We start from the raw sequence: 25,631 nt of genomic DNA on the forward strand, positions 1-25,631 counted from the left end.
CCCAGCAAGGATCTCATTCAGATTTGATGGAGAAATAAAACCTTTACAGACAAGCAAAAGCTGAGAGAGTTCAGCACCACCAAACCAGCTTTACAACAAATGCTAAAGGAACTTCTCTAGGCAACAAACACAAGAGAAGGAAAAGACCTACAACAACGAACCCAAAATAATTCAGAAAATGGGAATAGGGACATACATATCGATACTTACCTTAAATGTAAATGGACTAAATGCTCCCACCAAAAGACACAGATTGGCTGAATGGATACAAAAACAAGACCCATATATTTGCTGTCTATAAGAGACCCACTTCAGACCTAGAGACACATACAGACTGAAAGTAAGGAGATAGAAAAAGATATTTCATGCAATTGGAAACCAAAAGAAAGCTGGAGTAGCAATTCTCATATCAGACAAAATAGACTTCAAAATAAAGACTATTAAAAGAGACAAAGAAAGACACTACATAATGATCAAGGGATCGGTCCAAGAAGAAGATGTAACAATTGTAAATATTTATGCACCCAACATAGGAGCACCTCAATACATAAGGCAAACACTAACAGCCAGAAAAGGGGAAATTGACAGTAACACATTCATAGCCCCACTTTCACCAATGGACAGATCATGCAAAATGAATATAAATAAGGAAACACAAGCTTTAAATGATATATTAAACAAGATGGATTTAATTGATATTTATAGGACACTCCATCCAAAAACAACAGAATACACATTTTTCTCAAGTGCTCATGGAACATTCTCCAGGATAGATCATATCTTGGGTCACAAATCAAGCCTTGGTAAATTTAAGAAAATTAAAATTGTATCAAGTATCTTTTCCGACCACAACGCTATGAGACTAGATATCAATTACAGAAAAAGATCTGTAAAAAATACAAACACATGGAGGCTAAATACACTACTTTATAACGAAGTGATCACTGAAGAAATCAAAGAGGAAATAAAAAATACCTAGAAACAAATGACAATAGAGACACGACGACCCCAAACCTATGGGATGCAGCAAAAGCAGTTCTAAGAGGGAAGTTTATAGCAATACAAGCCCACCTTAAGAAACAGGAAACATCTCAAATAAACAACCTAACCTTGCACCTCAAGCAATTAGAGAAAGAAGAACAAAAATACCCCAAAGTTAGCAGAAGGAAAGAAATCATAAAAATCAGATCAGAAATAAATGAAAAAGAAATGAAGGAAACGATAGCAAAGATCAATAAAACTACAAGCTGGTTCTTTGAGAAGATAAACAAAAGTGATGAACCATTAGCCAGACTCATCAAGAAAAAAAGGGAGAAGACTCAAATCAATAGAATTAGAAATGAAAAAGGAGAAGTAACAACTGACACTGCAGAAACAAAAAAGATTATGAGAGATTACTACAAGCAACTCTATGCCAATAAAATGGACAACCTGGAAGAAATGGACAAATTCTTAGAAATGCACAACCTGCCAAGACTGAATCAGGAAGAAATAGAAAATATGAACAGACCAATCACAAGCACTGAAATTGAAACTGTGATTAAAAATCTTCCAACAAACAAAAGCCCAGGACCAGATGGCTTCACAGGCGAATTCTATCAAACATTTAGAGAAGAGCTAACACCTATCCCTCTCAAACTCTTCCAAAATATAGCAGAGGGAGGAACATTCCCAAACTCATTCTACGAGGCCACCATCATCCTGATACCGAAACCAGACAAGGATGTCACAAAGAAAGAAAACTACAGGCCAATATTACTGATGAACATAGATGCAAGAACCCTCAACAAAATACTAGCAAACAGAATCCAACAGCACATTAAAAGGATCATACGCCATGATCAAGTGGGGTTTATTCCAGGAAAGCAAGGATTCTTCAATATATGGCAATCAATCAACGTGATACACCATATTAACAAACTGGAGGAGAAAAACCATATGATCATCTCAATAGATGCAAAGAAAGCTTTTGACAAAATTCAACACCCATTTATGATAAAAACCCTGCAGAAAAGTAGGCATAGAGGGAACTTTCCTCAACATAATAAAGGCCATATATGACAAACCCACAGCCAACATCGTCCTCAATGGTGAAAAACTGAAAGCATTTCCACTAAGATCAGGAACAAGACAAGGTTGCCCAGTCTCTCCACTCTTATTCAACATAGTCTTGGAAGTTTTAGCCACAGCAATCAGAGAAGAAAAGGAAATAAAAGGAATCCAAATCGGAAAAGAAGAAGTAAAGCTGTCACCGTGTGCAGATGACATGATACTGTACATAGAGAATCCTCAAGATGCTACCAGAAAACTACTAGAGCTAATCAATGAATTTGGTAAAGTAGGAGCATACAAAATTAATGCACAGAAATCTCTGGCATTCCTATACACTAATGATGAAAAATCTGAAAGTGAAATCAAGAAAACACTCCCATTTACCATTGCAACAAACAGAATAAAATATCTAGGAATAAACCTACCTAAGGAGACAAAAGACCTGTATGCAGAAAATTATAAGATGCTGATGAAAGAAATTAAAGATGATACAAATAGATGGAGAGATATACCATGTTCTTGGATTGGAAGAATCAACATTGTGAAAATGACTCTACTACCCAAAGCAATCTACAGATTCAATGCAATTCCTACCAAACTACCACTGGCATTTTTCACAGAACTAGAACAAAAAATTTCAATTTCTATGGCAACAGAAAAGACCCCGAATAGCCAAAGCAATCTTGAGAACGAAAAACGGAGCTGGAGGAATCAGGCTCCCTGACTTCAGACTATACTACAAAGCTACAGTAATCAAGGCAGTATGGTACCGGCACAAAAACAGAAAGATAGATCAATGGAACAGGATAGAAAGCCCAGAGACATACCCACGCACATATGGTCACCTTATCTTTGATAAAGGAGGCAGGAATGTACAGTGGAGAAAGGACAGCCTCTTCAATAAGTGGTGCTGGGAAAACTGGACAGGTACATGTAAAAGTATGAGATGAGATCACTCCCTAACTCCATACACAAAAATAAGGTCAAAATGGATTAAAGACATAACATAAGGCCAGAAACTATCAAAGTCTTAGAGGAAAATACAGGCAGGACACTCTTGTGACATAAATCACAGCAAGATCCTTTTGACCCACCTCCTAGAGTAATGGAAATAAAAACAAAAATAAACAAATGGGATCTAATTAAACTTCAAAGCTTCTGCACAGCAAAGGATACCATAAACAAGACCAAAAGACAACCCTCAGAATGGGAGAAAATATTTGCAAATGAAGCAACTGACAAAGGATTAATCTCCAAAATTTATAAGCAGCTCATGCAGCTCAATAACAAAAAACCAAACAACCCAACCCAAAAATGGGCAGAAGACCTAAAGAGACATTTCTCCAAAGAAGATATACAGACTGCCAACAAACACATGAAAGAATGCTCAACATCATTAATCATTAGAGAAATGCAAATCAAAACTACAATGAGATATCATCTCACACCAGTCAGAATGGCCATCATCAAAAAATCTAGAAACAATAAATGCTGGAGAGGGTGTGGATGAAAGGGAACCCTCTCGTACTGTTGGTGGGAATGTAAACTGATACAGCCACTATGGAGAACAGTATGGATGTTCCTTAAAAATACTAAAAATAGATCTACCGTACGACCCTGCAATCTCACTACTGGGCATATACCCTGAGAAAACCATAATTCAAAGAGTCATGTACCAAAATGTTCATTGCAGCTCTATTTACAATAGGCAGGTGATGGAAACAACCTAAGTGTCCATCATTGGATGAATGGATAAAGAAGACGTGGCACATATATACAATGGAATATTACTCAGCCATAAAAAGAAACGAAATGGAGCTATTTGTAATGAGGTGGATAGACCTAGCGTCTGTCATACAGAGTGAAGTAAGTCAGAAAGAGAGAGACAAATACCGTATGCTAACACATATATATGGAATTTAAGGGAAAAAATGTCATGAAGAACCTAGGGGTAATACAGGAATAAAGAGACAGACCTACTAGAGAATGGAATTGAGGATATGGCGATGGGGAAGGGTAAGCTGTGACAAAGCGAGAAAGAGGCATGGACATATATACACTACCGAACGTAAGGTAGATAGCTAGTGGGAAGCAGCCGCATAGCACAGGGAGATCAGCTTGGTGCTTCGTGACCACCTGGAGGGGTGGGATAGGGAGGGTGGGAGGGAGGGAGACGCAAGAGGGATGAGATATGGGAACATATGTGTATATATAACTGATTCATTTTGTTGGAAAGCAGAAACTAACACACCATTGTAAAGCAATTATACTCCAATAAAGATGTTAAGGAAAAAAAAGGGAAGGAAAAAGAAAAAAAACTATTTCTTAGATTTAAAAGACGTTTTTGGTTTTCCTCTGAATTATAAAAGCAATCCAGATTAACTCAAGAAAATCTGGAAAACACACAAAAGGTATAAAGAAAACTGCGAAGCTGTTTGTGATCTTACAAACTATAAGGAACCACTGTAAATCCCATAGTATATTCCCTTTTAGTAAACTTTCTGTTTATACAGTGTGTTTTTCTTTTTCACTTATGCAAACAGGTTATCAAATATGCCACTTCATATCTGGGTTTTTTTTTCCATTTAAAATGAATTTCCCATGTCATTAAACATTTTTATGAAGAGCTTTAAATGACGTAAAATAATATTACATTATGTGAAAAGCACAACATGTAAAATTGAATGAGCTCAGCTACATACACACACAAGACAGAAAACTGAAAGAAAAATACACCAAAATGTTAAAGCTGATAGTCTCTAGATGGTAGGATTACCAGTGATTTTTGACACTGTACTGTATCTTCAGTTTTCTACATTAAGCATAGCATACCTTTTTTGAGTGTCCACGTGTATTTAAGAAGGAAAAAAGCAAATTGTAGAACGATAAAGATAAAGGGCCTTTGGAAACAAAAGTAGACTATAAAGATAAAAGCATTGTTACAGTTCAGAAAGATCTTTAACTTCAAAGTAGTTTTCACATTTTTCTAATGAGAAATCAGAGTCCAACCTAGTTCATTAACAGTGTAAAAAAAACATTACAGACTAGAATCAGGGCTCAGATCCAAAACATTTCACTGTCCCTCAGCAGCCAAGATGACAGCTAAGCCTACTTAAGATGACTGAGATGAAGGACAGTTTGTGCTGGACTCAGCGGGCATAGATGCACACCTTGTTGAACATTGTAAGCCATGGCATTCCTAGTCATGCTGGAAGGAAGCCAGCCTGCCAAGCTTGCACGCTGTGGTTTTGTCCCTTTGTGTTTGACATCCTCGCCATCCCAGATGATATCATCCTCCCAATGCAGCTGTGTCACCATCAGGAAGTTTTCATCAGCCAGAAGATCAGTGCCACTGCTTTCCTCAAGTTTCCTGAAGTCCTACACAAGTAGGAGAGGAACAACAAATCCCTGAATGGTCACTTGTCAGAGTTCCCACTCCAAATGCCACAACAGATACATCAAGTGTGGTCCCTGACTTGAGAGAAGAACCTGATAACAAAAGGGGTATCTTGCCTCCTCCCACTCCTAGTCTGGCACAGCACTCATCTCACAAACAGAATCCTTGCAGTGGGGCCAAGTTGCTAGGGTGATATACCACACGAAACAAAAGGCTTGGACACCTCAATCTCCCACCAAGGAAACCCTACCCAGTGTCTCCCCAGTTGAAAAGTAAAGGAAAACTGATAGGGCTCTGGGCACAGTGATTCCTTTCTTACATACCAGTGTTACTTACCTCCATCATTCTACATTTCATCACAGGTTCAAGTTCCATCTTTCTCAGTTTGAAGCCATAGTCAAACCCACTGCCATCTTCAGGAACACCCAGCATATCATACCACAGTCTAGCAGGACCATAACGCCACTCAGCCACTCTTGGCTTGGTGTCTGTCACTTTATCTGTATCTCCAGTTGACTGGGAAAACTTGGACTCCACAGGAGCCATCATTGTGATCTGTAACAGAATAAAGTAGAAGGGGAGGAAGATATCCTGATCCCAGATGCTCTAAGGCTACAGGGAGTTAAGAGGCAGGAGGGGAACTTAGAGGAGCCGTAAGGATGATTCTTGAACAGGACTGGAGTTCGAATGTAAACAATGGAGGTATATCATGGCATACTCTATCATTCAACTTTCCTACTCATCAGTGTATCACCATCTGCCTGTCCCCAATACTTTTCTATTACAACAGGGAAGGGACAGCCACTGGGATTGAAATCATGATTACTTAATGATAATCAGCACAGGACACTACCTGCTACGGTATCATTTTCAATTTAGACATAAGCTAGGGAGAACTCATTTGTTCCCCTCTTAGGTCTTAATTCCAGATCTCTACTTTGCCTACTTCATCATCAGAGAGACACTGCTCTGGAGGTGGTGGTGGAGCGTAGTCGTAGTTCCACAAAGATTTCTGGTTGACTTCTGATTCTACTGAGCACTCCACCTCCTGGATCTGCTCTTCCTGTATTAGTTCACGGTGCTTCTTCTTCCTCTTTCTCCGAGCACTCCGCCAAACAGATGGGACATTCTTCCCTGGTCCAAAAAGACGTAGGAAGCGTAACACCTAGAACACAAAACGTGCTTCTATGTCAGAGACTCAATGTCAGATAGGAAAACAGTAGCTCTGAGTCTGGAAACTCCCTTGAGGATTCTACTCAACTGTGAGGGAGGGATCAAGAAATGCTGAACTCAGATTTATAACATCTGCCAAGAAAGTAAAGTGTTCATTAATAATTTGGATTAGTTCTTTTTAAACAGAAAGGACAATTTCTAATGAGAACTATATAAATCACATGTACTATCCATGCACAAAACTTAAAAAAAGGAAACCTTTAGATTCTACCCATTCCATATTCAATATCTTAACAACACAACTCAGTATCTACAAGAGGGCAGTGGTTTGCAATGTGGACATTCTCCATAGAAAGTACCTTCCCAGGACGAAATTCTGGGAAAAGTTCTGTGACACTCGGCAACAGCTTGGTGGCATCATGCTGCATAATCCCAGCCAATGGTAGGGTCAGCTTTCCATCCTCAGATTCTGCCTGTGTTGCTTCCTGAGGTCCCATCTCAGATTCTGAGTCAGAGGAACTACTGAAGTCCACTTTCTCTGAGGCCAAAGAGGAAGGGGCAATGATGGAGGGCAAGATGATGCCTTCTCCATCCTCAGACACTGCAACAAGGAAGAGAAACCCCTTTGGCATGTAACTGTGAGCATATTTCCTCAAATTCAGCCAACACCCACTCTAGGCTTAAGCATGGCTCAATGGCAGGGGATACAGTTCCAAGCACCCAGATTACTAGTAGGCAACCCAGAAAACTCATTCCAACTCATTATCTCCCACCATCCCCAACTCACCTTGTACCTGGTACCCTGGGGTTGTGATGAGAGAAAACAAACACTATTACTACATTTACTACTTTCTGTAAGTATATTAGGTTAAAGAAATGTGACCAATAGAAAAATTACATAACACTTTTATACCAGTCAGGCCTTATGTCCGATTCAGGGACCCATAGACTGGAGAGATTTTTTTAAGCCCACAGGGTAACAATGAAATTATTTAGCATAAAATAAGATCTATGCCACAAATGCTACTTAGCCTGCAGACTAAAAAGGAAATGGCTTAAAACTCTAATAGGAGACACTTAGGTTGACATAAGCCTCAAAATACAGGAGATCAAAGATACTGCTCTTCCCCAATCTTCTAGCCTAGAACAGGGTTACTTACTGCTGTTGCAGACATAGGAATAGGTGAGACGATCATTAAAGACCCTGCCTTTGAAATCTCTGACTCTGACAGGTGGCTCTAAATGATTTATACACATTCTAGGTGCCTTCCTATTTAATCATTTCTTTTAAAGAGAGTCATCTAAACAGGTAGATTCCAAATACCAGTACAGATCAGTTGCATCAGAAACTGCTTGGGGGAATTCTCTGAAATCCCTGAGCTCTACCTCAGATCTTCTGAATCAGATTCTCCAAGGGTGACAGTCAGAAATCTGTATTTTTTTAAAAGACTCGAGGTGATTCTGATGGGCAGCCAGATTTGAGAACCACACTGACCTAAACTATTACTTTTTCTTGAGCGCATGTTAAAATACTGTTGCCAAATGTTTTAAAAGTAAAATTTCCCTTTAATACTGAAATTTGAAAATTGTATGAATCACTTCTAGAAGTTGTGTCCTTTCCTAGCAGCTTAATTTTAATAGCCCACTATGAGCATGCCAAAAATTTGGACCAGGAATGGAGCTTGCTCCTCAGACAAAAATAGACAGTCTCTACTTACCACCAGTAATAGCATCCTGATCCTTATCCTTCTTCATTGGTCCTGGGGGTGGAGGTGGAGGAGGCATCAACTTGCAATCAATGTCTTCACAATCAGCATCATAGTCATCCTCATCATAATCTAATAAAACCAAGAAAGTGATCTCCTCAATATCCAGAATGTCACACAACAGCCTTGAGCTCCCTTGTCGTTCAAGAATTTAAAGCACCACATGAAGAACTAGGCAGATGCCTTGACAACACACAAGAGATGCAGTTTCTGCCTTCAGAAAGAGATGGCACCATATTGCCAAGTGCTATGAACACCATGTATATCTCACACAGGAATTTAGGAAGCTCCCAAGAACTGTTTAAAACCTTTGCTCCTTCTCCTGGTCAAACCCTGTTCCTTTATTTTCATGCTACTCAATCTCATAACGGAATTGAACATTCTTCTTTCCTCTGTCAGCTTAAGACTGGACTTTTTTCTCACCTCCCAAGTCTTTGACACATTTTTTTCTGTCTACCTTCTATAGTCTGTTATTCTTTTCACTACCCTTTAACCAATGGCATCACTCAATACTTAGTCCTGAACACTCTGCTTTTATTCCTCTATACACTCTCCATTCCCTTTCTAAAGAACCACCTTTATCCAGACTAAACTCAAATCTGTTCAGTCTTGCCCTGACTTAGCCCCTCTACAATTGCACTGCATGTTCTGCTGCCTGAAGAGCTTTTCCATTCATATATTCAACAACCGCATTCTGTATCACACTGAAATATCCTTCAACTCTTTTAAATTCCCTTTTGTTACTATCAATACCACCTCCATCCTCATTTTCCCAGCTTATGATTTTAGCCTCCTGTCTCCTTCATCAATCTCTTACCCCCAACACACCTTTTCCAATCAATCATTAATAGTAGTCATTATAGCAACTTCTATTCACTGAGCTCCCATTATGTGCCATGTACTTTTAGCTATTTTATCTATAATCCTCCCAATAATGCTACAAAGTAGGAATTATGCTGAGATACAGAAGCGAAGTGACTTAGGGCCATACAGTTTTAACTGACAAAAGTCAGAATTCAAGCCTGGTTTAACAACAGTGTCTTTCCAACACGCTTGCTCACTCACCAAGTTCTACCGATGTTTTATCAGCAACTCTCAAGTCTGACACTGCCTATCATTTTCCACAACTGTCACCCTATTCCAGACCTTGATAACTTTTGATAACTTTACATCTAGCCCACAAGAACTGTCTCCAAGTTAGTCTGCCCCTTCACCCTTTTTCTAATCAAAACCCCAAAGCAACAAGCATCACTTTTCATTTTCATTTAGGAAGGAAAGACAACTAACATTTATAGAGCATCCACCACGACACCGTTCTATGTAGGTGCTTTCATACCATGTGATAATGAACTTGAATTCCCACCAAAGTCCTACTAATGAGGTAGGTATTAATACACTTATTGCAGAAAGAAAACTGACGGATTACTACAAATGAGAAATCCAAGCCTCAGAGACTGAGCAACTTTCCCAGGGTCAAACTAAATATGGAGTTGGGACTTGAACCTATGACATTCTGACTCCAAAGTCCATCTTCTTTTCATTATACCATCCTGCTTCTTACTCAACAATCTATATCAGTTTACAATCCTTTATGGCAGCAAACCCCAAGTAATGCGTACATAAAGGTGCTGTCAAATTGCTCTATGGTTGGTTCTTACTATTTGGTGTATGTTTTCCACTCCTTGCAAGAAAACTTGCTGGCCAATTCCCCCCACACTACTTGCTTATTCCTATCTCCCAACCTTTATGCAAGCCATGTTTCCAAACCACAATGCCCTGCTGCGACCTCTTCATCAAACCTTATCTTTCAAAATTTTGCTCAAAATTCACCTCCATGAAGCCTCTTCTAATGACCTCCATCTGCTTCTAATTATTCCAAAGAAACACCCTTATCAATCAAGCCATGTGAAAGGGCCAATGCCAGGGAAGGAGGAAGCTAAGGGCATAGATGAAGGTACCCTCAGAGGACAAGAGAACTTGGAAATGAGCTTCCCACAGTACTGAGACTCTATCAAATACAGCATCCTCCTTTTCCAGGAGGCCAGCTCACACAACCCAACTAAGAACCCCCCACCTATCCTCTTCCTTACCATCCCTAGCCAAGACAACAAATCCAAAACTGAAAACTATAACATGCCCTGAAAAATCAGATCTGCTACCACCTCCCCCTCAGCCTAAGTCAGGGTGCTCAAACAAATAGTTATGCTATTTGACTTAGCTAGTCTGGCAGCCCTTCAAAATTAAGTATAACACTCTATACAGAAATATGAGCTGGCAACTGGTTTATGTCTTCTTATTATGAATAATTATGTTTTGCAGTCATTTATCTCACCTTCCCCAAATGATAACAATATCCCTGAAAGTAAGGCCGGTACCTTCTATTTTTCTAGATTACTTCTTGTGTATGTGGTGCAGTTAATTCTCTTTATATAAGAAGCACCCAAATATATTAACTGGCTCTGAAGAAACTAAGTTCAGCTCTTTACCAAGGTTTTATCTATACTTCTCAGCAGCCTGAAATCTAATTCAAAGAGGTGGATAATGAATAAACAGTGAACAACTTCATACAAAAGTCCCAAACAGTGAAAGGTAGTACAGGGCAGTGGAAAGAATGAACTAGGATCAGCAAGTCTAGGTTCCAGACCACAAAGCCGAGCTACTCAAAAATCAGAAAATGGATTTTATTATCTTTGTACTTTACTATCACAGTTTATAACACATAACGGGTGCTCAATGCCTAATAAACTGAAATGCTGAATTAGTCAAGGTCTGCCACTAGTAACTACAGAAATTTTGATAAAGTTCCACATTTTATTAAAGTTTTCTGAAGTTCCAGGTTTCCATATCTATGATGAGGTTAAGAATAAATAATCACTAAAACCCCTTCAAACTCTGACATTTTGATTCTATAATGTAGCACCTTATACTAGGAGGAAAACCCATGTTGTGAGCAAGCATTAAGCGCACCGTGTCGGCATACAGGTAGTGAGTGATTAACAGAAGCTGAGCCGATAAATACATGTGCTTGTTTATATACAACATAGCATACTTAAATCTTTCTTCAACTACCAATTCCTTGAGGACAAAGACTGAGTTTAAATAGCATCTAAAACAGTACTGTGAACCCCATAGGTACTCAAATACCAGATGATAAGGAGAAAAGAATTATCATCCTTATTTGGCATTCACCAAGAATTTGGGACTAACCAGTATGAGGAATAAAAGCCTGAGTATAGTAACGCTGCCCCAGAACACAAAAGAGGACAGCAGCTACTTGGAACTGAGCTGACAAAGGGAGAGAAGCAAAGACATAAAGAGCAGAAACAACGACAGAAAGCTTGGATAGAAACAAACTGGACTACACAGCAAGAAAATGTACTGGAGTGCTCTTAACTGATGGCACCAAAGAATCACCTGCATGGCAAAGGGGCTGCAAGGTCCCCATTGTTTGCTGGTATCTTCGGCTTTCATCTTCTGCTACCTCATTAATGTCTGAATAGTCCACAGCATCTTCTGTACTCCTGATCCATCCTATAAATAAAAAGGGGAGGTAGATCTAAACAAAGAGCAAGAAACTTTCGCTCCCTTAGATAATTCCCACTGAAAAGTACATGTACAGTAAGTGGCTAGCCTCCTCCCCCACCTTACTCCCCATGACCCAGACTTCACCTTCATCATTTACCAGGGCACCGTCAGTCCCGATCAATTCTTCATTTGCTGTGAGTTCAGTGATCAGGCTGCCCAGACCCAAAGCCCCCAAGCCTGCCAAGCGCTTCTTACACTCCTAAAAAAGGGACAGCACCAGAATCAAAGACAATACCTAAACCTAAGTTTCCCACACCACAAGGCTTATTTCCCAGATCCACGACAAAGCTATAAATCCATCTGAAAAACGACTCGGCAGCGTGCTAAAAGCAGCATCACATCTGAGAACTGTAAAGTACATCTTCCACTAAACTCCACATTGATCAGATCTTTATTAACACATCATGTCCAATTTCATCACCATCCTTTAAACTAATGTAAGGAAAGATTATTCAAGGAACACCCACCAAGACTAAATAAGTGGAACAGCAGTTGCCTGAATAAAGGCTAAGGAAACTGAGGTCATTCCGATCAGAGAAAGCAAGGCAAGAACTTTACTGCTGTCTTTATTGTGTGTTGCAGGGAATGAGGAATATTGGTATTTTCTCCTTGGGGAGACGAACTTAAACGAAGCTAGATGAGTGTCAGGCGCAAGAAACTATTTCATGAATGTCAGTGAACGATGGGAAAACTGTGTAAGAAGTGCACTGGGACCAGAAGGGGTCTGCCCTGGATAGTTCGAACACTGGCTGTTCTAAGAACTGGGACCTGAACCACGTGATTTGGTGCAGGTCCTGTCCTCTCGCTCTAGAGCCTCCTCTAGCCAGCGATGGCACAAACGCAGTTTCAAGAATCTCCAAAGTTCTCGTAGCAAAGGTTTGAAAGCACTCTCACTAGGTTAAGCTGCTATTTCTCCATCTAACTAGCTCCAAAGCCACCCATATCAGCGCCGCTGACGTCCCAGAGCTTGCCTACTGTTCTCCTCTCCTCTCCACCCTCGCCCAAACTGAGCCCCCTCGCTCTCCGTTACTGCACAATCTTTGCTAGCATGGCAACCGCTTCTCTGGTCCTCTTCGCGTACGTTAAGGGCGCCCTCTCACTGGGGGAGGGCCGCATCGCCCTCTTTTTCCAGTTCCTAAGACCACTCAACTCTCCTCACTCCACCTTTTCCTTAGCCGATCCACCCCCAGCCCTATCCCCACGCCCATCCCCTCACATCATCCAAGACGCTTTCCCCCTCCAGCTGCCCGGCTCCATTAATGTTGCCGAAAAGGAAACCGGCTAAAGAAAATGGGCCGCCTCCAGCGGAATCTTCATCGCTGTCCGTGTCTGACATGATGGCGGCGTCGATGCGGGCAGCCGCTACGGGGAAGAGGAAACCCCAGCCTCGTCCCATAGTCCGGAAATAAACTGTCATGTCGACCAGAAGTGACTCACAGAGTTCAGTGACCCTACCAGCCCCTACCGGATGCGGAATAAAGAAAAACAGAACCGGAAAGGCCGCCAGTCCTACGAGAAAGGAGAATTGGTGTCACTACATTACTAGAGGCTTTTGATTGGATTATATGCGATCAGGAGGCTGGATCTGTGAAAAGCGGTTAGTCAGAGAAAACGTTCGCTCCCGCCCCCTTCCACTTATCTAAGCAGGAGCTGTCTCAGTGCACTGAGGGGAGAGTGCTTCCTAGGTCACGTGATCTACGTACTGGTAACCGCAGGTAACCACGCCACAGGACATGGAAGTAAAGATTAGAACCGGTTTTTCTCGTCTGTGTTGTCTCCTCTTGTACTGTTTCGTTCCAAAGAGAAACTGGCAGTGTGCCAAAGGTACCTTTGCAGTTAGTTGTTTTGAATTAAAATTTACCCTTAGAAATGGACTTTCTCCCCCCCTGTTTTTTTCGGGAAATGTGAAACTAAAAGATAAGTAAAACGAACAGGCGAACCTTAACCTAGATTCACAGTTTTAACATTTTGCTAGGTTTGTTTTCCTGAACCATTTAAAAGTGGGTTACGGATATCGTGATTCTTCACCCCTAAAAATACTTTTTTCTACACAACCACAATACCATTAGCACATATTTAAAACTTAACATTAATTCAGTATCATTTAACATACAGTCCGTATTTAAATTTCCAAAATTGTCCTAATTGGAGCATTTTACATTTCAATCCGGGATCCACTCAAGGTTCATGCATTGTATTTGTTTATCTCCCTTTAGTCTCTCAATCCAGAATCGACCAGCTTTTTTCTTTGTGTTGCATGACCATACGTATTTGGAAGTTGTCTTGAAGGGAAGGGAAGTTGTCTTGAAAATATTCTATATGCTGAATTCGTCTAATCTTTTCTTCAAAGTGATTCCGGTTAAATATCTTACCGGTCATCAGAAGGCACAATGTCAGGTTGTCCCAATGTTGGTGATACTAAATTTGATCACTTCAAAAAGGTGTCCACCAGATCTCTCCGTCGCAATGACACATTTTTCCTTTTGTATTAGTAAATAACCTATGGGGTGGTACTTTGAAATTCTGTGAATATTCTGTTCCCTATCCCCTTGCACCCAAAGGTTTTAGCATCCGTCGATGATCCTTGCCTGAATCAATTATATTGGAAGAGTGCAAAAGGGTGATTTTTCTAATTCTTAATTCCTTCTATATTTATTAACTGGACTTATTCAGTAAAGAACTTTCCTTTTTCTTATCTCCTTTCTTGTATTTTTATTTTAATGTGTTACAATCTAACACCATCATTATCCGTTTTGATCCTCAAACTGTTACAAATTTGTCCAATGGTTACCACTTCACTCTGGCTCCTGTGCCCTTTTGACATGACCCCAATTAGTCTTTGAGCACTTCCTTGCTTTTTGGCACAAGATGTTCCAGGCTCGCTCTGTGCATTACCTGTCCTGGATCTGATATAAGCCATTTCTCCAAGGAGCCCTGGTTCCTTTTAGTGGGGAATGGTGTTTAGAAACTGGGGCATCGGGAATTCCCTGGTGGTCCAGCGGCTAAGACTCCGCCCTCCCAATGCAGGGGGCCCAGGCTCGATCCACATGCAGCAACTAAGAGTTCGCGTGCTGCAGCTAAAGATCCCGCGTGCCGCAACTGAGACCCGCCACAGCCAAATAAATATTGTTTTTTAAAAACAAAACTGGGTCATCATTGCTTGTAGGCCCTTTCAGTGGAGAGAGAGAAAAAATTTTAAATTAATGAGTTTATACTAATACCTTCGATTCAAATCTAATACCACAGGGTTCTCCCTCGCCGTTCCCCATTTCATATTTGTATCTTGCTTCTCTTACAATGAAAACTCTGGTTCCTAACACCAATATATTACTCTCTTCAGAATTACAAGACCAATACCACTACCAACAATTAACCTAAGTAAAGTTCAGAAGTTCTTCGCAGTTTTCTGTCCTTAGACTATATCCTATTAAAAATTACGTGAATCTTTTTTTTTCCTCTGTGGAGTTGTTTCCGTTTGTATTCAACTTTAGGATTTGCTTTTATTGTCCTTTTTAATAAAAAGGATAAAAATTTTATAAAATTTTTATTTTTAAAAAATGTAAACTTTTACATGGTTCAAAGTCAAAACTATTTAAAAAGCTATTTCCAGAGAAGTCTTGCTCCCATGCCTACGCTCTCTGCCCCATTGTCACCCACTCCCTGTAACCATTTTCATTAATTTCTGGTTTATCCTTCGTTTATTATTTTTTCAATTGAGGCGTAATTGACATTAACATTAGTTTCAGATGTACAGCATGATTCGCTATTTGTATTTCCTTTTTCTTTTTGAAAATATATGCAAATGAGTATGTTCTTATCTCTTCTTTTTCGTTATATACCCATGTATTGTTTGATTCCGTTTATATGAAATGTTCAGAAAAGACAAAGATTAGTGGTTGCCTAGGGCTGGGGGTGGGAACGGGGATTAACCGCATGAGGGATCTCTTTGGGGTGATGGAAGTGTTCTCAAACTTAATTTTGGTGATGGTTGCATGACTCGGTAAATTTACTAAAAATCATTAAATTGTACACTTGAAATAGGTGAATTGTACAGTATGTAAATTATACCTCAATAAAGCTGTTTTTAAAAAAACACAAAACATGGTTTTGCACTTCTTTACTCACCAGCGCTATTTACAGTTGCCAGCCAGGATTGGGGGGGTTCTTTGTGTTTTTTTGGGGGGGAGGAGATCGAACCCACTCCCTCAGCAGTGAAGGCACAGAGTCCTAACCACTGGACCACCAGGGAATTCCCTAGTTCATTTTTATAACAAACGGGAAGATTTTTCTGAGATAACTGGAAGAGGCAAAAAATATTAAATGATATATCTTATCTTCACAACCCAGCCCCTAGCACAGTCAAGCCTGTAACACAGTAGGAGCTTGATAATTGTTTACTGAATGTAGTGTAATAAGTGAGGAAAATCACCAACAGGGAACTAACTGGTCTGTCATTATTGAAAACCAGGAAATGAAGCTAAATCCTGGGGATGAATAGGTAGGGGGTGGGCAGGAACTAGACAATCAATGTTAGCAGGGCAGACAGTTCCTTACCCTGATTATCTGATGTAGAGAAATAAGCACAGCTACACATAGGTGCCATGTGCAATATGACAATTATAGTTATTTCATCCTTTGCAAGCTGAAAAGCATTTAGAAGCCACTCAAAGCAAAGGGGTGGTGGGGAGGAATTGCTTTGATTTTTAGAAAACGATGGACCCAGTAAAATCAGAAAAGTTTATTACCATTCCTTATGAATAATTTAAAAGTGATATTAGCATGTTAGTCTTCATACAAATTCCTTTCAAGTATAAAAACCAAGATGTCAGTGTATGCTTAAGACTACTAAATCAGACCAATACAAAACCACTCTCTCAGACTTGTGGATCACACCTCCATTTATTAGAGGACACAAATTTGCCCAAACCAAACCCAGGCTTACATTTGGGAATTTGCCAGGCAAAGGGAGAGCAGGAGGCACTATTAAATTAAAAGCCAACTTAAAAGATTTCAGTAGCTTATTAGAAAGTTCCCAGAGACCCAGGTGACAGCCATGTTTCTAACCCCTTTGAACCGTGAAGTCCCGTGAGCACCCAAGGTGGCATCAATCAGAACATCCTGAGACTGGAATACACTTTCATTTGGCTGCCTTTGGGAAAACCCAGTGACTCTACCCAAGGGCAGTGGGCACAGTGCCCAGAAGCCAGTTGACTTCTACGGTGGCCACGTTACTGTAACAGCAGCCCCACTTTCCAAAGTGCTACTGGGCCTTAGTTGAGGAGGTCCACCCTCACCCTCTTCCAGTTGACTCACTTCTCATACATAATCCCTGCCACCCCCAGGAGGCCCTGAGTCACACACTGGAAAACAGATACAATACATTGGACCTGAGATAGAAGGCAAGCGCTGGACAACAGTATTCATCCTGGATCCTCCACAGCTTTAGACAATCAGCAGTGTAGAAATATACACCAGTGAAGTACTATGTGAAGTGGAGGGTACAGTCATGAAGGAAAAAGAAAACAAAACACTAGTCCACCGTGAGGGAAAAGGCAACCAGAAGAAAAGGAGGAAGAATAGAGAATTTACATAACCATTTTTAGAAAATATTTATTTATTTATTTATTTTGGCTGCACCAGGTCTTAGTTGAGGCAGGCGGACTTCTTAGTTGCGGCAGGCGGGATCTAGTTCCCCGACCAGGGACCAAACCTGGGCCCCCTGCATCGTCAGCGCAGAGTCTTACCCACTGGACCACCAGGGAAGTCCCTACATAACCTTTTATCTTCTATCAATACTTGATATTTGACCTCCAGTTTCCAGGTTCTCCAAGAGTAGGGTTGCCAGATTTAGCAAATAAAAATACAGGATGCCCCATTAAATTTGAATTTCAGATAAACAGCAAATAATTTTTTAGTGTAAGTGTGTCCCAAATATTGCACGGAACACACTTATACTAAACAATTATGGTATTTTATCTGGCAACCCTATTCAGGAGGTTCAGTTAGCCTGAGGTTACTCTGATCATATCCCGTCAAAGAGCAACAGCAAGATGATCACAGAGCGAAGCTCAGGCACTCCACCCACCCCAAGGGGAGGTATGTGTTCCTTTTAGCTCCATTTCCCAAACTCTCAAAAATCCCATGCTGTTCTGGCAGGGTGAGAGGGTATGTGCACGGTGGAGTTGTCAACCACTATTTGCCAGGTAGAGAAGTTAAGGTTTCCTTCCATATCAAATGAAGAAGGTCAAAAATACAACTAGGGAGAAGGAGCAGCAGGCCCGCTGGGATATGGAATCTGACTCCTTCCACCCCGAGAGCAGGCTGAGCAACTCCAGCAACACCATCACAAGGGCGACGACAGCCCTGCGGCCTGGAAACCCAACGTACCCCAGCTCTCTTGGAGCAACCTCAAAAGGCACACAGGGCTGAACAAACACACAGGGAGATATACAGAGGCGGGAGGAACAGGAAGAGAGCAAGGTAGTCTTTATAGTGACTCAGAGGAATGACAGCAGAAGAGAAGTATCAGAGGGAATCACAGAACCCCCTGACAGTGACTGGCAGGACATTTTATTTCGTTGGTCGTTTCATTGGTTTTATTTAGGGGGTTAATCTTCAGTGGTCTTTCCTTCAAGCGGAAGGATGATGAGAGAAAAAAGAGCCACACAGAAGCCTCAGAGACACAGCTCTTCAGAGGGACTGTTCATTACACATCACCGTGCCTATTGTGCTAGCAGAATCCAAGAGCAGATCTGAACATCAGATCCCACAGCCAATATACTATCATGACTAAGTGCCAAACCCACCTCCTGAGGATGGAAGAGGAACCAATAACAAGGCCATGGCTGGTAAACATTCCTCTCAAAGGCAATGAAGAGGGAAACAGCACAAAGAACAGGACCACATTATGCTTTTTTCACAGTCTCCGCCATGAGAATTCCCAGTCCCTTGTAATCCAGCATCTCTGAAACTGTGTTCCCAGAGATGTTAATAGGTGTTGCATGGGGCCAAAAAACAAAAGTTCAGTGAAATAAGTTTGGGAAATATTGCATACTTATTAAAAGTTATAACTTCCTGCAGTAGAAGAAACTATTCGGCATTATTTAAATCACTGGTTCCTGCCTTATTTGACCACAGAACCCTTTTAAGAAACATCTATTACCATCTCACAGAACTCTAGAAATGCTGCTTAACCATTATTGCAAAAATATCTCCTCTCAAGAATGGAAAGAGCATGTCAACATTGGGAACACCCAGGAATCACACATAAGATGGTTTCCAAAAATTAGTATATCAGAAAGCTTAAGGCAATGATTTGAAAATTTGGAGAACCTTGTCCTTCTGTGAGGCACTTGCTCAACGGTAAATACAGCCAGGAATGCTGAAATTAGATTTTAAACAGCCAAGCAAAAGCCTACAAACAACAGTGCTAGGCTGCTCTGCTTAGTCGTGGCCTGGCCAGGACAGAAAAGAACAGCACTTGGTGGCATCTCCTCTTACCACTTCGACAGGAGAGACACACACACTCACTCTCTCAAACTTCCTCCAAAAGGTTCAGACCAAACTTCAAAGCAGCCAAGTGCAAACTAGCCTCTCCTTGTTCCTCCAAAAGCTGAATAGCCTGGAGTCTAGGGTTTCCAGGGGAAGAGATAAGTGGCTCACGCTGGCATTGTTAAATGCTGTCAAAGGAATTCCCCCTTATTCTCCTTAGGTGCAGTCCCCAAGCAGCACCCCAAAAGCTATAAGAGGACACACTTCTTGCTGTTCTTCTTTGTGGCAGGGTAAAGCACAGCCCGGACAGCTTCTGAAAATACCTCATGGACCCCATCCTGCATCAGGGCTGAACATTCCAGATACTTCACAGCCCCCACCTGCTTAGCCAGGGAAGTGCCTTGCTGAGGAGTTGTGGGCACTAGGCTCTGTTCCTTCAGCTTCTTCACTGTCTCAATGTCACTTCGCAGGTCCCTCTTGGTGCCTACCAGCAAAACAGGTACATTGGGGCAATGATGGGAGACCTCTGGGTACCACTTATGCCTCACATTGGCATAAGAAGATGGGTTGCCAATGGAAAAACAAATGACGAAGATATTGGTCTGGGGGTAGGAGAGTGTTCGCAGTCGGTCATACTCCTCTTGGCCGGCTGTGTCCCACAGGTTCAGGCTGACGATCTGGCCGTCCACAGATGTCTGGGCACTATAGTTGTCAAAGACAGTAGGGATATACTCCTCGGGAAAGGCGTTTGTTGTGTAACTGATGAGGAGGCAGGTCTTACCTACAGCCCCATCTCCTACAACCACACATTTAATCGTCTGCATTCTTCCCTTGGAGTCCTACAGACAAGAGAGAAAGAAAGAATGTTCACAGACGTCTGGTTAATTTAGGGAGCCTAAGCCGTATAAACATTTCTCTCTGAGAAGAAAGAAAGGAGGTGAGACCCCCCCCACCGCCACCGCCACTTGCCTGGCCTCTTAACACTATGGAAGAGTCAGCTGCGAAAGGTTGCAGAGGGCAAGAATTCTTACCATGGAGTCCATGGACTGCTAGAGGATAAGCTTCAGTAGATTCTAGAAGCCACCTCTGCAGTTATGTGCAATATTATGTGCATAAGGAAATTTTTCTGGAAAGAAGATCCAAAGCTGTCATCAGACTCTCAAAAAGGACTGTGAGCCCAACAAGATAGGTTATTTATGTTGCAGTATCGTCATAAGGTCTGCATATACAGTATCAAAGGTTCTAAAATATAGCAGATGCTAAATAAATGTTAACTAATTAAAAAACAAAAAAATTGGCATAGAAAGAAGGTTCCCAAGGTTGAAACGAAAGGAAACATGTCTCTTACTTTGGGTCTGTGGCTATAGACTCAGCAAAGGACACTCTGTTCCTGAAAAAGTGACATCATAATATTGGAGAGAAAGGTAGGCCAGTCAGACTCAGCCATATAGAGAAGTGGCTAAGAGTCCAGACTCTGAAGTCAGACCTCCTGGAGTCGAAAACCAGTCCTCTCTTTTCCTAAGCTTTGTGAAACTCGGGCAAGTTTTTAACCTGAAGCTTCCATGAAAGAATGCATGTGCTGTACTTATTAGTGCCTGCCACATAGGAAGTACTCATTAAGTGTTAGAAGCTACTATGACTTCACAGAAATTACTAATCTGCCGGGGAAGGCAAAAGTTCTATAATGTGAGTACAATGCTAGACAAACCAGGGGGTCTCACCCCTTCCGACCTTATCTGAGTAAAACTACAGGTCATAACACCACTATATTCTCGTCCATTTCTTCATGAATCAAGTATTTGCGAGTTAATGGTACAACACAGATGATCTCCAAGGAGCATGTTTACTATGAGCTCCCATGTCTGTATCCCCTTATTAATATTCTGTCAATGCCCTACTGTGTCAGTGCCTCCACAGCACTCCATTTTCTTTAGCTTCTTAACTAGTACCCTAATTTCAGATCCAATCCTCACGGCACTAACTTCAAGTGTCCAAACATGGAGGAAAGGGGACACATTATCATATGTATTTGATTATGGAAAAAAATTTGAGAATCAATTAGTTTCTCACCTTGGGAATGTGGGGGAATAGACACATTCCCCCATCCTGCTGTCTTACTAGCTAAGGTCTACATTAGGTCCATATCATAGACAAAAACCAGACAAAACAAAACAGCTCATTTTGGGTGAAGGTAAAAAAAAGTTGGCCTTCTCAGCATGCTTCGCACAGGCCCGCTAGGGGTAGCTCTTTCCTCACACAGCCAGCTCTGCCCAGTGAGGCGTTCCACCTAGAAGGCTTCCTTTCCTTGGCACAGGTCCCACAGCTAAAAGTCCAGAGCCTGATTCAGCTCTAGTAGGCAATCATCCCAGAAGACTCACTGACCATAGCTGTCTTTTTCCATCTAGGAATACGCATGAGGATCAAACACACAAGGTCAATGGAAACAGGGCAAAGTCACCACCACACTCCTTGAGAATAGCCTTCCTTGACTTTCCCAGTTTGGATTAATTTCTTTTGCCTCTGATAGCAATCACTCCCTGTACAACTCATCTTTCCAGCCGCCTCTAGGTATCATCCGGTGTCTCTGCTCAAAGTGACAACAGTGCATCTGAGGGGGTTGCTGAACCAGAGCAAAACTCTTAGGCACAAAGACCGTTTTGCATCCGAAGTTCAGCTCCTCACCTCTATAACTAGGAAGAGCCATCTACACTCTTTTCTACTTGTTTACGTCTACCAGTACTCCTGGTATATATAATAAATACCAGGCCTACATGATGAAATGCACCTAGAACATCCCAGGTCTGAACAAAACCAAAACATCCTCACCTATAGCAAACTCTCAAAGAAAGGGAAGGTTCAGCAGAAGTGGGGGGGCTGCTTTGTACAGTTGACTCATTCATTCAGCCCACATATTCATTATACGATTTTCTCTGCTTGTGTGTGTATTTGAAATTCTCCATATTTAACAAGTTTAAAAATAAGGCTAAAAAATATAATCCAAGAGAATTGAAGACAGGATCTCAAAGAGATAATCGCACACCCACGTTCATTGCATCATTATTCACAATAGCCAAGAGATGGAAGCAACCTAAATGTCCATCGATGGACAATGGATAAAGAAGAAAAATATATATGCATATATATATAATTCAGCCTTAAAAAGAAAAAGGAAATCTTTTCATACACTACAACATGGATGAACCTTGAAGACATTATGCTAAGTGAAATAAGCCAGTCACAAAAAGCCAAATATTGCATGATTCCACTTATATGAGGTATCTAGAATAGTCAAATTCATAGAAACAGAAAGTAGAATGGTAGTTGCCGGGGGCAGGGGGAGGGGGAAATGGGTAGTTGTTTAAGGGGTATAGACTTTCAGTTTTTCAAGATAAAAAAATTCTAAAGATCTATTGCACAAAAATGTGCATATAGTTACTGTACTGTACACTTTAAAATGGTTAAAAATACTAAAAATAAAAATAATACTTTTTAAAGGGCTGGGAACTCTGAGAGAAGGCTAGGAGTTACAAGAGAGAGGCAAATATTCTGTTTATCACCCATATGAGAAAAGCTTGTTTCGTTCAGCTCCAGCATCCAGCACAATGCTGTCCGGTTACAGATCACCCACAGCTTTTCCCTCATTACCACCACTATCCACACACTCTCCCAGGCACTACTATGCACAATGCACTGCTAGGAGAGACTCAAAGAAGGGTTAAAAAATAAAGAACGATGATAGAAGTTTATAGTCTTAGGGTAAAGGCAGGACTTCTATAAAAAGGTAAACAATAATACACAGTAAAGCATGGTCCAGAGAAAAATAAGTTGCTATGAGGAAACAAGGGGAAATTAAAAACTGAGAGCCTGTTACAGGCATTGTGTAAAATACTTTCACATATCTTATTTAAGCTTCATAGTAGCACTGTAAAGTAGACATCACCTCAGCTCAGAGATCACTAAATATGCCTCTAGGATTGGAAATTGGAAGAGGCCTGGAGCTGCAGAGACCAACACCTCAGAAGGCATTCACTTTTAACCTTGGAATTACAGTTTCTTCTAAATCTTCCATTCTCATCTGACAAAGCATCCTTCTTCACATGTACATTTCTCAGCAGTCACTTTTCTCCTAGGTTAGAGGCACAACATAAAAGACCCCATAACTGGACTTCCCTGGTGGCGCAGTGGTTAAGAATCCGCCTGCCAATGCAGGGGCACGGGTTTGAGCTCTGGTCCGGGAAGACCCCACATGCCGCGGAGCAACTAAGCCGGTGTGCCACAACTGCTGAAGCCGGGGCGCCTAGAGCCCGTGCTCCGCAACAAGAGAAGCCACTGCAATGAGAAGCCCGCGCACCCCAACGAAGAGTAGCCCCCGCTCCCGCAACTAGAGAAAGCCCGTGCGCAGCAACGAAGACCCAATGCAGCCAAAAATAAATAAATTTAAAAAAAAGACCCAGTAGCAGTAAAGACAAGAATGTAGCTCAGAGTATTACTATTTCTAGCACATTCTCCCCCCAAGTCTCACCCTTTCCAAAAGTCAAACCCACTTGAAATCACTCTAACTTTCTGAAACTAAGACAATTCAGCAGAAGACCCTCATTTTTATTCACTACTTTCTGCAACTTAGTTATCTACTAAATCCGGGAAGCTTTTTCACATTGAAGACTGACTTTTTGGTTCAAGTCCAGTCAAAGACACCCCAGGGCGAAGGAAGCCATGTGAACACTCCCCAACCCGGAGCCAGGGAAGACTATCCTGCGCTTGGAAACTTAACCAGAGAGGCAATTCTAGTGACCCATCGATAGCCACCGCAAGCCCGCTCGGCCTTTCCCTCACATCCTTTCCACCGAGGGTCCTTGGTTCTGGGACTTCAGATGGACTCGTGAGCCTGGGACAGAGAGGTGCCTCACGTCGGATTCACAAATAGGAAGAGCTGGCTCGATCTCCCCCGCTACACATACAACTCATCCCACTCTCAAATCCCTTCCAAGGAGTGGCTCATATACTAAGGTAACCGTCCCGGGGATGGGGAGACTCGAAGAGAAAAGAGCGGATGAGGGGGCCTCCTGGGGGGGGTGGTTCTCCATAAGGATTACCCGGCAAACTAGTCGTCCTCCCGCGCTGTTGAACCGCAGCTGGCAGAGCCTCCCAGGCGTCTCTCGCTGGGCTGGGCAGGCTCGGCGGGCTCGGCGCCACATCCGGGCAGCTACCGAGTCCCGCCCCCGTCGTCGGACGCAGTCTCCCTCCGGTGCCCCGCGACCTCCTGGGAAATGGAGTTCTAGCGCCCGCCGCGTGCTCTGCAAGTCGTTGGCTTCTAAACTACACCTTTGGGTAATCAAGGATCTCTGGGGTCCCAGTTCCTCGGTTCGGAGGTCCCCGAGCTTCACATTTCCCGTGACAAAGTGAGGCCGCTTCCTCCTCCCCGGACCGCTGTTTTCTCCTCAAGACAAATATTAACATAAAGAGGCAGTCAGGGAACTGAAAAAGTGTTAGTAAAAACGGAGGCGATAAAAGAAAATGTGGTAGTGAGTTAAGGTAGCTGTCACCATATATTAGTTTGCATTTTCTAGAGTTTTATATAAATGAAATCATACAGTATGCACTTTTTTTAACAGCTTTATTGAGATATAAATTCACATACCATACAATTCACTCACTTAAATTGTACAATTCAATAGTTTTTGATATATTACATTATTAATTTTTAAAAATAGTAGTAAATATATATAACAAAATTTGCCATTTCAACCATTTTTAAGTGTACAATCCAGTGGCGTTAAGTACATTCGCAATGTTGTGGAACCATCACCCTTGTCTATTTCTGAAACTTTTTCATCACCCCGAATAGAAACTCTGTACCCACTAAGCAATAGCTGCTCATTCCCCTCTTCCCACAGACCCTGAAAACCAACCTCTAATCCACTTTCTGTCTCCATGAATTCGACTTGTCTAGCTACTATTCATCTATTGATGGACATTTGGATTGTTTCCAACTTTTGACTATTGTGAATAATGCTGCAATGAACACTGGTGTACAAGAATATGGTTTTGTTGATTTTTCTCTATTGTTTGTTTTCTATCTCACTGATTTCCACTTTGATCTTCATTATTTTTGTTCTTTGAGTTTTATTTGCTCTTCTTTTTACTGAAGTGAAAGCTGAAGCTATTGT

General features: G+C 41.5%; 2 protein-coding genes across 13 annotated transcripts in view; both read right to left on the bottom strand.

Moving 5' to 3' along the window:
- The window catches only part of TAF1 (TATA-box binding protein associated factor 1), a 97,926-nt gene extending 84,520 nt beyond the window's left edge, over positions 1 to 13,406 (bottom strand). For 10 of the 12 annotated variants that reach the window (XR_009518000.1, XM_060002380.1, XM_060002379.1 and 7 more), the window contains exons 1-8: positions 13,190 to 13,406; positions 12,058 to 12,172; positions 11,803 to 11,919; positions 8,341 to 8,460; positions 6,982 to 7,223; positions 6,396 to 6,614; positions 5,786 to 6,004; positions 5,223 to 5,430 (exon numbers count right to left, since the gene is read on the bottom strand). Coding sequence is in view for 11 of the 12 variants with exons in the window: in XM_060002380.1 (XP_059858363.1) it covers positions 5,223 to 5,430; positions 5,786 to 6,004; positions 6,396 to 6,614; positions 6,982 to 7,223; positions 8,341 to 8,460; positions 11,803 to 11,919; positions 12,058 to 12,172; positions 13,190 to 13,390 (1,441 nt within the window). In the remaining variant the exon portion in view is untranslated. The remainder of the gene's footprint in view (positions 1 to 5,222; positions 5,431 to 5,785; positions 6,005 to 6,395; positions 6,615 to 6,981; positions 7,224 to 8,340; positions 8,461 to 11,802; positions 11,920 to 12,057; positions 12,173 to 13,189) is intronic. The other 2 variants (XM_060002383.1, XM_060002381.1) reach the window with 1 other exon arrangement.
- Positions 13,407 to 16,859: 3,453 nt separating this feature from the next.
- Positions 16,860 to 24,659, bottom strand: LOC132417975 (rho-related GTP-binding protein RhoG-like). Its single transcript, XM_060001864.1, has 2 exons — positions 24,558 to 24,659; positions 16,860 to 20,303 (listed from the first exon to the last, which is right to left on the bottom strand). The coding sequence occupies exons 1-2, from the start codon at positions 24,657 to 24,659 to the stop codon at positions 19,713 to 19,715; spliced, it is 693 nt and encodes a 230-aa protein (XP_059857847.1). The 3' UTR covers positions 16,860 to 19,712.
- Between the last annotated feature and the right edge of the window lie 972 nt (positions 24,660 to 25,631).

This window comes from Delphinus delphis, chromosome X (genome assembly GCF_949987515.2).
Source record: "Delphinus delphis chromosome X, mDelDel1.2, whole genome shotgun sequence".
Lineage (NCBI taxonomy): Eukaryota > Metazoa > Chordata > Mammalia > Artiodactyla > Delphinidae > Delphinus > Delphinus delphis.

Bases quoted from the DNA above. Each gene is read 5' to 3' on its own strand.
- LOC132417975 (XM_060001864.1), bottom strand. From the start codon at position 24,659: ATGTGGCGCCGAGCCCGCCGAGCCTGCCCAGCCCAGCGAGAGACGCCT. The intron at 20,304-24,557 runs GTAATCCTTATG...TCTTGTCTGTAG, and splicing joins GAGGACGACTAGTTTGCCGG to GACTCCAAGGGAAGAATGCA.